The 14417-nt window shown below is 36.0% G+C and overlaps 1 protein-coding gene across 1 annotated transcript in view; it reads left to right on the top strand.

Moving 5' to 3' along the window:
* The first annotated feature begins 3497 nt into the window (after positions 1 to 3497).
* The window catches only part of LOC107664323 (cytohesin-3-like), a 32803-nt gene continuing 21883 nt past the window's right edge, over positions 3498 to 14417 (top strand). Inside the window, exons 1-6 of the mRNA XM_016454852.1 lie at positions 3498 to 3568; positions 9682 to 9764; positions 10234 to 10298; positions 12504 to 12570; positions 12829 to 12947; positions 13317 to 13397. Of these exons, the coding sequence (XP_016310338.1) occupies positions 3520 to 3568; positions 9682 to 9764; positions 10234 to 10298; positions 12504 to 12570; positions 12829 to 12947; positions 13317 to 13397 (464 nt within the window). The 5' untranslated portion in view covers positions 3498 to 3519. The remainder of the gene's footprint in view (positions 3569 to 9681; positions 9765 to 10233; positions 10299 to 12503; positions 12571 to 12828; positions 12948 to 13316; positions 13398 to 14417) is intronic.

Here is a 14417-nt window from a genome sequence, read left to right as displayed (position 1 = left end):
TATGGACAAGGAGATTTTATATTTGATTGGATTCATTCCATAGAAGGAGATGAGAGAGGAAATCCTGATGATAATCTGGATTTAATGGTGTCACTCAGAAATATTATTATCATTGAGAGCCACTGTATTTAATAGATTAAAAATTGAGGCACAGCAAGGTTAGATGGTATCCAGGCAGGTAGAACTGAGGTCCCTCTGAACTTAGTCTTGTGTAGGCAGGCGTATGACTATTGACTTAAAGTCTGGTCCTTTTTGCTGGTTATTCTGGCCAAGGAGTGCCTACTTAGACAGGAAAAGATTATTTTACATATAAATCAACCAACCACAGTTCATTTCTATTTGAGAGGTACGGTGCTGGATAGTAACTGATTACATCTAATCTGGATTAAATAATCAGATTCCAAAAATTGTACTTGTACTTGTAATTAGATTGTATTACATTTTAAAATACTCGTAATCAAATGTACAGTTCCTTTTGATTGATTACACAAGTACATATTTTGATTACTTTGATTGTTGTTATTTTAAAATGATTTAATTTGACATTTTTATGATTAATTATTAGCTTTTCATTAAACTCGCAAACCTGCTGCAGTTCCTATACAAACCCCAGTTTAGGCAACCTGAATGTAATGTAATTTTGTTTAATACACTTCACATTGTTAATAACAACGAACAGAATGTGTTTTCTTTCTCTTAGTATTTTTATATAAATATGGTACGAGATTATCGAGTAACACTTCATTTTAAGGACCAATTCTCACTATTAACTAGTTGCTTACTAGAATGCATATTAAAGGGATAGTTCACCCAAAAATGAAAATTTGATGTGCGTATACGTCACTCATTGTTTACACAGTGCACAGTCATTGTAGGTACGATGGCTAATCAAAATGGTACTTACTTGTGCTTATCCGGATTGTTCAAACCGACTTAAAACTAAAAGATTACGTTCTCTCGCGCGAACTCATTCGGGAGTGGTGACTTTCCACGTATTCCCAACTTCTGAGCCTGCTCGCCTGAAGTTATGGTTGATTGCTCTTTGGCTGGATATCAACACACCCATTAACGTAAACTACGCCAGAGCGCGTACACACCTCACGCACCGGATGCCGTGCGCGCGCCCAAAGACAGTTGAACAGATGCCCTGGGGATAAGCAGATAAACATCAAATTTTCATTTTTGGGTGAACTATCCCTTTAATAGCATATTGGCTGTTTATTAGTACGTATAAAGAACATATTAATGTCTTATTCAGCATGAGCATATTTTAGATCCCTTAATCCTACATCATAACTAAACTTAACAACTATCTTACTAACTATTAATAAGCAGCTAATAAGGAGTTTATTGAGGGAAACTAGTGAATATGTGTTCCTCAATCAAAGTTGATATCGATTATCCTATTTAAATCAATGTGATAAACAAGTTAGGTCAAAAGTAATCTAAAAGTATCAAAAAGTAATCTGATTATATTACTTTGCTAACCCTTGTGTTTTCGTCTACATACTCATTGCAGTGCAGTCATCCTCATTGAAATCAACACAGTATTCTCTAAACTCTAATCTGTGGACTAAATCTGAAATCTTATTTACATTTTAATACAAACTGGAATAAACTGATAGATATTTCGATTTTTTGCCACTAATAAAAATTTGCAGTCTGCTACTTTGTTATCATGACTTTACTTCCTTATGCCCTGAAATTGTTTTAATTTTCCAATCAGGTGCAATATGCATCTGAATGAGCATGAATGGAAAGACCGATGTTAAAATGGCATTGGCTGCGTCCGAAAACTCTAAAATGCTGCCTTCGGAGGCAGCATTCTAAGGCAAGAAGGCAGAGCCTCAGAAGCCTGTCCAAAATCAGTTTCATGAGGTGCCTTCGTGCGAAAACGCTGCCTGCAAAGTCATTGCCTCATACTGCAGCGAGGCAGCAAGTCAGCTGCCTACGTTTTCGGATGCAGCCTTAGATTTAGTTAGTTAATTTGTAGGGATGTAACGATTAACCAGTTGAAAATCGATTAAAATATGTGACGATTCAAATTGGTTGAGATGCTAAACGAATCGCGATTCAGTTACGGGTAGGAGTTTATATGAATGCATCTTGCTTCTGTATAATGCATATTAAAGTTCATAAGTGCAGCGCTGCTTTGTTTACAGCGGAAACCAAGGAAAACGTTTAAGCACCACCTGCTGGCAGAGAGTGAATCTGCGTCTCATTCACCTCCGTGGTTTCATGCAGATATTTTTTATGTATAGTTTCACAAAACTGAAGTCAAACCATTCTGTTTTTGCCTCAAATTTCGAAATTATACAATCTAATTTAGATTAAAAACTGCTCATGTTGCATGTATGCAGCATCTTTGTTATGAGAAACAGCACAGAGCCTCTGCCAAAAATACTAATCTAATTTGTGAACAGGAGTATGACAGAGGATGAGTTAAAAAATAGGGGCATCAGGATATTTTCTCATCTGCTAAATGAAAAGGAAGCTTTCTTTTTAAAACCATTTTTGAAAAGGACTCAAGATGTCAGTGTGAAATGCAGGCGATGAATAAGGCATTGTGTTTCTTCTGGAGTGAGGTTTTATTGAGTTACGTGTGGAGTGGGTGAATTCAATCAACTTGGAGGTTTTGTTTGTGTTTCATTCTTAAATATAAGAAGCACCTAAAGGAGATAAGCACTGCTGTTTTTCAAATGTGCCTTCTGTTTCAAGTGGAGCACTGTGAAAAAAACAAAAACTTCATGGAATATTAATACAGAACAGAGATGCAGATTGTAACATCAACTTTGCGGCAGGAAAGGGTCAAACATATATTTAAGGAGTTAGTTGTGTTTGCTAAGTCAAGCATCACTATCACAATTCCTTGTAGTTAGTGATTAAACAAACTCCGAACCCTAAGTACTTCAGCCGTCCCGCACCATTTGTGCTGCAGACATGAATGATATTCCATTTTGTGTGGCTTGTTGTGCTATTACTTTTCTAAAAAGCCAGAACACCCTATAGCAACTTTAGAACAACATGCTATGAAAAGCACAGGACATCAACCCCTCGCAACCACACACAACACCTGTTTTGCACAGGTAAACAACATCTCGTTTAGCATTAATATTTAAGAAAAAATAACGTCAAACTCATGTATCATTTCTCAATGCAGCTGTCAAAATATAAATCTTAGATCTATATCCTCTTCGCTAAAATTTATGCTGAAACTTTTCTTTCTGAACAACAACAAAAAAAAGAGACAGAACACAATAACATGTTTTCTTTGTGTCAGACGACTTTTCCAGACTAATGATCTGTGCAGATTCACATATGGCAATAACAGAGGCTGGAGTATCATCCCCAGAATGAACAAAACTCCAGATCTTTTCATCAGATTTGGCAGATTTAGTGGTTAAGGCTTTTGGACCTGTAAAGCAGTCTAGCCCACACATCGCACCTGTTTCTGAATACTTCAGTTTTCATGGGGAAATCATTCTTCTGACAGTTTCCAAATGTGGTCTGCTTTGAGAAATGACTACTATGCCGCATAAAGAGCAAATGATATGGGAAGAGAGTGATGGTACGTACTGCATATACTGTGAGATTGAAGACGTTGCGCTGTGTGCTTACTATGATAGAGAACTACATGTTTTTTGTAAGTGTGGAAATGTCCTGTATCCATACACTCTCACAATTGCGATTTTATATCTCACTTATATCACGCAATTCTGAAAAAAAAAAAAGTCAGAATTTTGAGATAAAAAGTCACAATGAGTCATGATCTTTTTTAAAATGTTTATTTAGTGGCAGAAACAGGCTTCCATAGTTGCCAGGGTGTCTCTGTGTGGTTGCTAGGGTGTTCTGGGTTGCCACTAGATGTTATTAGTATTATAAATATTATCATTAAATATAATATAAAACAATAAAAATAGAACTATTATAATAACACTATTGTAAAATAATATAAAAAAATCAAGTATTTAATAAATTGTACAGTTCCACTAAAATCACAATACCATGCCAAGTCAATTTTTTATTATTAATTATTTATTTTTATTTTTTTGTATAGCACTTTCCACAATAAACATAGTTTCAAAGCAGCTTTACAGAAGATCACGATGTTAATATTATAATATATTAATATATTAATATATAAATGTTTATAGCAGATTAGAGCCGGGCAGTAATTTAGTTGTGCTATGATAATCAAACAATCAAACAATTGAGATTTGCTATCTATTGCCATACGTGACTGAATGTATGCTGATAAAGAAGGACATACTTATATATCCCAAAATATTTTTTAAAGCGCTATGCAATAATATAGTTCACTTTTTGCAACAATATAAACATTCACAAACCCGAGATTGGCTATATATAACTATGTGAGTGTACTGTATGCAGGTCAGGAATGGTGTATTATTATATATCCAACTTTTAATATCACTAGGCAATACTATAGCCAAGCAGTTTGCTTGACTCTAAATTTCTTCATTTTCAAACGTTAAACCATCAAACTTATATTTGTAAAACCACAGGGAATTGTTACAGTTTTTCCTTTTTTTGGCAACAGGTTTATAAACGTTTCTCAATACAAATCTAGTGAAAAGGGTGCTGTTACAGTACAGTGATGCTGGCCTCATTAAACTCCACTAATAAATGCAGGTTTTAATGATGCACTGGCTGTATTAGGCTTGAACTGATGTATATGATTGTATTTAAATTCACACACTTGACATGCCAATGTCACAATTAAGAAAGCACATTTTTTGGCACGCAAGTTTCCTTTTCCCCTTGTTGGGTTATAGGTCATGTTTAATGCATTAGAGCCACAGTGATATCAAATTACCCCGTGCTTCCTGTGTGTGCTCTCACTAACACACAGTGGGGGTTTGTCTCTGAGTGCAACAGGCCAACAATCGAAGACATTTGCCTCTTTTATTCCAGCATGGGAATTCTCTCAGATGATGTAGGATTTCTGTGCTGTAGACGTAGGTTTGCCTGTGGGGGATCACTCAATAAATGCTGCTTTATCCACGCTGACAAAGAGAACCCAGAAACCATTGTGTGCAGCCAGGACTTGGTTAGTGTCATAATTTTTGTCTTTATGGAAAACATTCATTGTTTCCATGAACCCTTGTTTTCCGAGTTCGCCGTAGCCGCAGTCACCCCTCTATAGACGTCCCAGGCCATCAGAAAGCTTTGAACTAATGTTCAATATCTTTTCATGTTTTTTTGGCCTAGAAAGGGTTTTAGCAATTGACAACTGAATGTGAAGTGAAAATGGGAGATGAAATTCAAAGCAGCTTAGTGGAGTGATGCAGATGGGATTTCTCTTCCCAAGCAATGGATACAGGAAGCTGGCAGAGAGCAGGCGAGCGCTACAATCTGCTCCAGCAGAAATACTGAAGTGACCTACTTCCTCTGGCTGCTGAATGAATCTCAACCATCTTCATGCAGAATCTGAGGAGCCTGATGGTGAACTCAAATACTGCTGGTGTTCGCGTTTACACATTTTTTGGTTTTAATACTTTTTGTCCAATATCGTTGTGTCATATTCATTTATTTTTAGTCCATTGTACACAGGCCTGAATGGCATATAATTGTAGTTGACAATAATGCACAAAACAGTGCACATGAAAATCAGACATATAAAAGAGTATCTTAGCTTCTTATTTCTTAGTTATTAATTTTCAGTGTTTCAGAGACTTTAAGATATCGCATTACTACATTTAGCATTTTACTACATAATGCATTATATGAAGTATTGATGCTGTCAGTTACACATACTGACTGCTACATAACTTAGTTCACGTTTACCTGTGCTTTCACTTCATTGCAGATGAAGTGGATATATTTGATTCATTTCATATGTATTGTATGCATTTGAGCATTGTTGGGGGTAACTCATTACAAGTAACACAAGTTACATAATCGGATTACTGTTTTCAAGTAACTAGAAAAGTAACATTTTTACATTTACAAGAAAATATCTGAGTTACTTTTTCATACAAGTAAAGCCAGTTACTTTGATTTCCCATTTATTCACTGACACCTTGAAATTGGGAGGCTTATTAGTTTCACTTTTAGTGTGAAAGGGCCTTTGCAACAACATGGCTGTTGTTATTTCTTACTCTCAGTCTTGACGGCACACACATAGACCATTCATGGACTACCTGATGTCTTTTGAACACTTAAATGACAAGATGTTGCTGAAATTGCGACCACCTATTTGTTTGGCTAGTACTATACAAATTCCCGATGACCTACTACTTGATGACCGCCGTGATTCTGTAGTGCAAATCCAAAGGACACTTCATTAACAGTCGTGAATGGCAGGGAAGTGACATGAAAATGCCAACATGCTGGTTGTAGTCCATTCTTATTGCATTTATACTACACTCATACAATACAGAACATATTTTTTAACAAACACATTAAAATGTAGTAGCTACTCTGACATTGTGCGAAGTCAGACACAGGCGGGTGGCTACAATGAATGCTTCTGAACTAGTCTCTGGGTTTTACAAAGTTTTTGAGGTTCATGACCTCATATCTTTGAAAACAAATGGGAATATGCAGGCGTTCTCAAGGTTATACAGGTTTTTTACAATAATTTTTGCACTAATAACAGAACCTTCATGTCATTTTTCAAAACTCTAGACACATAATTCACAACCGAGGATCAAAATGCACATTTTTCAAAACGCTTAACACTTTTTCCAAATGCAAATTCCAAATCACCGGTTCAAAATGACACAACTTAACATCAAAGTATTACTATTTCAAAATGCAACTCACACATTACATCTGCATTGAGTGTCTATTCATTTAATTACAATGATCTAACTATCAATTGATACAACTGCTCAAAATGCTACATAACTGTTGCATTACTCTTGAAGCATAGTTTTTATGGAAAATGATGAACAATATTAAATGTTTAGATTATGAAAGTGAAGCAACTGAGGACTGAGTATGTTCAGGTATGATCAGTTTCAAGATGCCTGTTGTTGGGAGAAAAAAAATCCCCAAAAATTCTATATCATTGTTAGTATTTGTTTTTTCCTACAATAAATGTCTTTTTAGAGGGTGATAGAGCTGGAAGCTGATGAAAACCATTCATATTTTTGAAAAAGGTAGGCTTTAACCTGGCCATGACATGGAGGAGAGGTTGAGAGCGGCCCAGAATGATGTTCGCTGGGGGGCCCGACCACCCCCCACTGAATGTGATTTTGAGGGGACCCCATAGCAAAATCAGTGCAATGGGCCCAGAATTCCTAGAGACGGCACTGAGAGCAATCATGGTTTCAGGCCCATCCACAGTTTATTACCTTGTATTTACCCCATACTCTCCTTTGCTTACTGTAGCCCGACTGAGGAATTTTTCTCCACATGGAGGTGGAAGGTTCACAATTATAGGCACCCTCACAAACAAGCCCCTCTTCTCCAGGCCATAAATGCAATGCAATGATATCACAGGAGGAGACTAATGTCAGGCCTGTATTGGCCATGCCAGAAGATGCAGATTTTCCAAGATGTTTAGCTAATAAAAACATCCATTATGATGTGGATGGGAACCTGTGGCCAAATCCACAAGCAGTGAGGAACAATCCAGTTGACATTTTACTGTAGGCCTACTGTAGTTTTTTCTTATCTTTGTTTCTTATCTATTTTTTTCTAATTTAACGTTTTTTGAAAAACCTGTTGTGAGTTGATTGTTTCATTAATCATTTTCAAATTTTGTAATGATTCAAGTGTCTGTACTTTTCTCTCTAGTCTATTACAATGGTGTATGAATGTGTAGAACCATAATGAAAGCTGCATCATGTGTTTTCAACAACTATATTTAATGATTGTACTAAAAACTACACAGTGAAACTATGGGTAGCTTGTGTGTGGCTGATCTACAGTAATGTTCCTATGATATTTCATAATAAATGAGTTTTTTGAGACAATGCTTCTGCAAATTCAAGGCTTCTTTAAAGATATGAACGCAATATGCAAAGTTTTGAACATTGGACAGCCTGTGTTACAAATAATGACTGTTTTGAGTTTTGTGTCTAGAGTTTTGAAAAATTACATGAAGGTTCTGTTATTAGTGCAAGAATGATTGTAAAAAACTGTAAAACGGTAAATGTTGTTGGTCACTTTACATGTCAGTTTGTGTCAAAGTGGGAGGTTTTTGGCAGGGGTCTAGCAACTATTATCATTTAGTAAACCAACTTAGTTTGTCTCACACTTTGAGAGATAATCATACTTTAAAAGTTTTGTTTTGTACGGAGCCCTGCACATGGCATGCAGGAAAAAAATTGTAGGCTAAATCGTGTGCACGAATTACTATTTCGTTCCGTCGATTTATAAATTGTGCGCACGATTTACTAATTCGTTCCCTCGATTTATAAATTGTGCACACGATTTGCTAATTCGTTCCCTCGATTTATAAATCGAGAGAACGAATTAGTAAATTGTGCGCACGATTTAGCAAATCGAGGGAACGAAATTGTAATCATGTGCACGTTTTAGTACATCGAGGGGACGAATTAGTAAATCGTGCGCACGATTTATTTATTTTTTCTTGCATGTCATGTGCGGGGCTCCGTAGTTTTGCATTGTCATAGTGTGAAAAACCAAATACAACACAGAACAACCACTTTAAGACCGAGCGGAAGCCTCTGTCAATGGCAACATCTGCAGTGGGCTAAAAGAATCAAAGTCCCTTTCAAAGAAAGTCTGTTCACTCGGCAGCCATATTTGCAACGCCTCCAGACAGCTATTTCAGGCATCCAAAACCACACACTATCTGCTTGAATGGGGAAATCCGGATTAAATTAAATGACATATTTCAGATCAGCAATGCCCCAAAAGCAATCAGATCTGACCCATAAACATTTCTTATGCTCACACAGCATTAAAAAAGCTTATATTTCAGGCTGAATCAGCCAATGCACATTTGCAGTTCTAACGTCCGTCTCAGGGCACTCACAGTTTTTATGCTCCTAACAGCAGCTGCAGTGACGCGATGACTTTACCAATTGGCGATCGGCTCTTTTATTTAGAGGACGGGAATTATTCCACCTTATTGGATTTTGTGTTTCTCTCATTCATAAGTAATGTGAGTGCACCGTCTTTGTTTATCTAAAGCCTTTTAAAGAATGCAGAAGCTGTTAGCTGAATTTGACTTCCCTACCCAATGAAGCTTTAGAACAGGGCCGGGTCAACTCTGGCTCTCAAAATTCACTTTTCTACTGAGTTTAGCTCCAAACTCGATCAAACTCTCCTGCCTGTAACTTTCTAGTAATCCTGCAAACCTTGATTAGCTCGTTCAGGTGTGTTTGATTAGGTTTGGAGCAGAAATCTGCAGGAAAGTGGATCTCGAAGGAGCCTGCTGTTGAGTGTGCCTCTCCTCACTTTTCAGATTGTTCATTCAACCTTGGCTCTTTTTATGCCAATACTCATCAGAAGTCTGAGAAGAATATTTAAGGAGGATCTCTCATTTTATAGCTGAGAATTTTTCCAATAATTCATACAGAGTCTGGAGATATTATGACTGGAGTTTGAATGCTGAGGGAAACATCTTACCCACGTTATTGCCGATTTGAATATTTTATGCTCTGCTGCCCTTCAATGTTAAGACGACCAGTGCTCATATAAACACGTTTACAGCTGTCCTACCCTTGTGTTTTGTTACAGTCCCTGAAGATCTGTCCTTAGAGGAGAGAGACGAGCTGTCCAACATACGGCGCAGGAAAAAAGAACTGCTTGATGATATTGAGGTGAGAATGTAGCTGAAAAGAAAGAAAACTGGTTAATAGAATTAATAAAATATAATTGATTTAATAAAAAATAAAACTTTTAATTAAAAAAACAAAAAAATTAATTACAAAAATTCAAAAGATTATTTGTAAAAATTAATTTGTATTTTTAAAAGAAAATATATTATTCTTAATGTATTATTAATGTATAAGTGAGCAGGTATTGCAATCTGCATAACCTCTATTTGTCTTCATCAAATGCAGCATAAAAATACTTTGTTTGGTCTTCTTTTGTAAAATAGCGTTTGAACATTTTAATATGCATTTGGCAGGCAGTTTCATCCAAAGTAACTTACACTGTATTCAAGTTCCACATTTTTTGGTGGGAATCAAACCCATTATCTTGGTGGTGCTAGCAGAATGGTGCACAATTTGGGTTATAGGAGTATCGTATAGAGTTTTCTGTTTGATGTGAGCCTCTGTTTTACAGCGGCTGAAGTTTGAGATCGCTGAAGTGATGACAGAAATCGAGCAGCTCACGTGTGTGGGTGAGAGGTGAGTTATGAGAGACTGAAATGTTTCCTTTTCATTACAGGCCAACTGAAGCTCATTTAGATTTGCACCTGTCTCTGTTTTGTCTGAGTGTCCGCACTGATCTGTCCTCTTCTAAACATTCATTCAGCGCTCTATTCAGAATGTGTCGCCTGGTTGATAGGTCATCACTGCTCACACATCGGAGGAGAGGACATGTGCTTATGTCTTTTATTGTGCTTACAGGAAGATGGATTGACTCAGTGTGAGGAAATGGATGTTGAAAATCCAGCATTTAATAACCCAAAGTGTTTAGAGTTTAGTTTTTAGTTTCATGTCATAAGGAATCAATTTTTTGTTGTTGTTGATTTTATGAGATAAAAAGTGGTGAAAGTTGATGAGTACATTTAAACACACACCAATCTTTATGACATTGATGCTTATTGAGTGTTCACAAACTTAGATAATATAGGATAGATGCTGTTAGGTAAGTGTATATTCTTTAACACAATTGGCTGGATTTATGAAATATTCTTAAAAATACAGTTCATCTTAACTGCTATTTTCTTTTGTTTTAAAAATTTAAATATTGTTCCTAAGACAAACCATTTTCACTCTAAAGAAAGACATAGCCTTTGAAGTGTTTTCCATTGAGTTGATTGAGTTGTTCTTGTGAGACTTCGGCAAGAAACTATGGAAGCCTGTTTCTGCCTCTGAATAAAAAATAATAAAGGTAATTGTGACTTTTTATCACATAATTCTGACATTTTTTCTTAGAATTGCGATATATAAACTCGCAATTGCGAGTTAAAAAGTCATAACTGTTAGATATAAACTCGCAATTCTGAGAAATAAAGTCAGAACTGCGAGATATAAACTCACAATTCTGACTTTTTTTCTCAGAATTGCGAGTTTATATTTATATAGTTTATATTTTGACTTTATAACAAGCAATTGCGAGTTATAAAATCAGAATTGTGAGATATAAACTCGCAATTCTGAGAACATATCAGTCTTTTTCCTCCCCTCAAAATTGGATTATAACTCGCAATTGCGAGTTTATATCACGCAATTCTGACTTTATAACTCGCAATTGCGAAAAAAAGTCAAAATTGTGAGAAAAAAAGTCAGAATTGCGAGATATACTCGCAATTGCGAGAGAAAAAAGTTGCAATTCTGACTTTATAACTCACAGTTGCGACTTAATGTCTCGCAATTGCGAGTTTGTATCATGCAATTATGAGAAAAAAAGTCAGAATTGTGAGATAAAAAGTCGCAATAACCTTTTTTTATTTTTTATTCAGTGGCGGAAACGGACTTCCATAAGAAACACCCTACAGTCAGAAAAAAAAGGTTCTTAAGGAAATATTTGAGAATTTCTCAAGAATTTATCTTACGAATTGTCTTAACTTCTTTTTTAAGAAGCGTTTTGTGAATCCAGCCCAAGAAGAATGATAAGAGTTAAAATGGTAATGGTATGTAAAAAAAAAATGATGTTGTGTAGCACCTGCGGCTCTGCAGATCTTTGTGAAGGATGCAACATTCGATACTAATGGCTGAGGTTTGTTTCTAGCAATATCACGGATCATATCAGCCTAATCGTGAGCAGCTGATTTTAGTGCAGATTGTTTAATGAATATGTCGCAATGTGGCAGAACTTTGCAAAGAGGCTCTTATTGAGGAATGCAGCAGTTGAAACTATATTTGACACTACTGCAAACCCACAACACCTGAGTAGACCCATAGGATTATTTTCACATTTTCCGCACCAGTTTTTAGGAAAATCTGCGGAATGCAATAAGCATGTAAAACTGTGCTAAACATAGCTAGTAGTACTACACACTTATTGGTAGTTAACATTTTGAAATATTTAATAAATAAAGATGTAAGTGTGAGGGATATGGTGATTTTTTTGATCGATGGCTATTATGTAAGAAACATGAGAAACATGACAAAATATTAATAATACATAATTATAAGTGGACCTCACTGGGAAATTAAAATAAGAGAAATATATATCAAGATAAGGCTCATAAATCAACAACTTGTGACCATAAGCAGGACTGTTTGACAGTTTTAAAAGTGTTTAGCTGCCTTAGAGTGTTTTTAGTGTTGTACTTTGTTTAAAGTTGTACTTTGTATCTGCAGGCAAATCATACAAAAGGTTCTTTGTCTGCCTTCATTCTTATTAGGGGATATTTGTTAAGACATATTTACTTCCATTTGCAGCAAAACAACACAGAGAAACAAACAAATTGCAATGGGAAGAAAGAAATTCAACATGGACCCCAAAAAAGTAAGCTTCATTTTTATTATCTATTCTGTGATGACCCAGATACTTGACAATCTTCACAGACCTTAAATTCTCATTAGTTTCTAAGGATTTTAATGTTTTTAAAGCCTTTAACCTTTTCTTTATAGTATTTGTACCGAGTGATCAACATTGTGACATTTTCCCTGACATACTGTATTACATTTGGATATTTTCCACATAATTTCCTTGACATTTATAGGGTTGATCCTAAAATCATTTTCTAAATAAAATTCCTTGTAGGGGATCCAGTTTCTGCTGGAGAACGACCTCCTGCAACAGACCCCTGAAGACATCGCTCAGTTCCTCTATAAAGGCGAAGGCTTGAACAAAACTGTTATCGGGGATTACTTGGGGGAACGGTAACCCTTTACTTCATTCCTGTAGTTTTTGCCTTTGTTTATTCAGTGTATGTCCTGATTCAGATATGTGCCTGATTCATCACAAAAATCCTGCGGAAATTGATTGTCTGGGTTTAGTGAGCAAAGCAGCAGCATTGAAACGCAACATGTGTGCCTCTGAAGGAAATGGACCACCTCTTGGGATGTGCCTTGTCAAAACAGCAGGGTTTCATGAAGCATAGCTATAGACACAAACAGACCAAGCAGCCTGCAAATGCTGCCGAACATCTCGAAAGATCTTAAAAATCGACTTTTTTTAAAGACAAGCAATCGATCTTTCTTTGCAGAAAGTAACCATTTCTTCTGTGTGTGGTTGTTGTGTTCTCGTAGGGATGAATTCAACATCAAAGTGCTCCAGGCTTTCGTAGAGCTCCATGAATTTGCCGACCTCAACCTCGTTCAGGCTCTGAGGTGGGAGAAGCTTTTCTTTTTGCTTAGAATTATTGCAATAATATAATTTATTGGTTTCTACATGTCTGATTAATGTTTCACCCCAAAATCAAAAGATCAGACTATTTAATATATATATATATATATATATATATATATACTGTATATATATATATATATTTTGTATTGATATTTTCATGACAACTCAGATTAATCTCTTATGCAATGCCAAAATACTCATTACTGTAATATAAAAGAAACTGTAAACTAATTAAATTGTAAAGTATTTATACATAATGATAATATTTATGGTACTGCCATTCTGATCTGGAAAAAATAAATAAATAATCAAATAAAATAAAAGTTTGATTTAGGGTAAATGTGACCTGGACTTATTGAGATTCACTCATGAATAATTTTATGATGGTTTTGCTGTCTCCACACAGGCAGTTTCTCTGGAGTTTCAGACTTCCTGGTGAGGCCCAGAAGATCGACAGAATGATGGAGGCGTTTGCCCAGCGCTACTGCCAATGCAACCCCGGCGTCTTCCAGTCCACCGGTGGGTCTATTTCCATTTGAATCTGTGTTTAGCGTTCAAACATGCATTCATAGCATTTCTAAGAAGCACGAGCTCTGCTTTTCCCAGTAATGCTCACAAATTGAGAGTTTGAAGTATTGAATTGGACATATGCATTCTTCTCTAAATAAATGCCATTTACCAGTAGCCTATATTTCCAACATAAAGCAAATTCAGGCAAATGGCATCAGAAATTGTATTGTGTGTAAATACTTGTAATGTTTTGAAATCCCTCACACATATATTTACAACCGAGTTCTCTCATTGGTCTCTTTGCTGTAGATGTATAGACACTTCATGTCATGATCGCCCTCAGTAACTTCACAATCATACTACTCATTAGCATTCATGCGAGTTACAGTACGAGCATGAAATATTTAAATAGCTTCATATTCAGGCTAGTGTGTCTCAGTGCTGGAAAATGCTATGATCAGATGCTGAATGTCAGTGTGACAGTGTCATGT

This window comes from Sinocyclocheilus anshuiensis, unplaced genomic scaffold (genome assembly GCF_001515605.1).
Source record: "Sinocyclocheilus anshuiensis isolate Anshui unplaced genomic scaffold, SAMN03320099.WGS_v1.1 scaffold321, whole genome shotgun sequence".
Lineage (NCBI taxonomy): Eukaryota > Metazoa > Chordata > Actinopteri > Cypriniformes > Cyprinidae > Sinocyclocheilus > Sinocyclocheilus anshuiensis.
The sequence above is the reverse complement of the archived record's forward strand: the minus strand, read 5'-3'. Positions and strand labels throughout refer to the sequence as shown.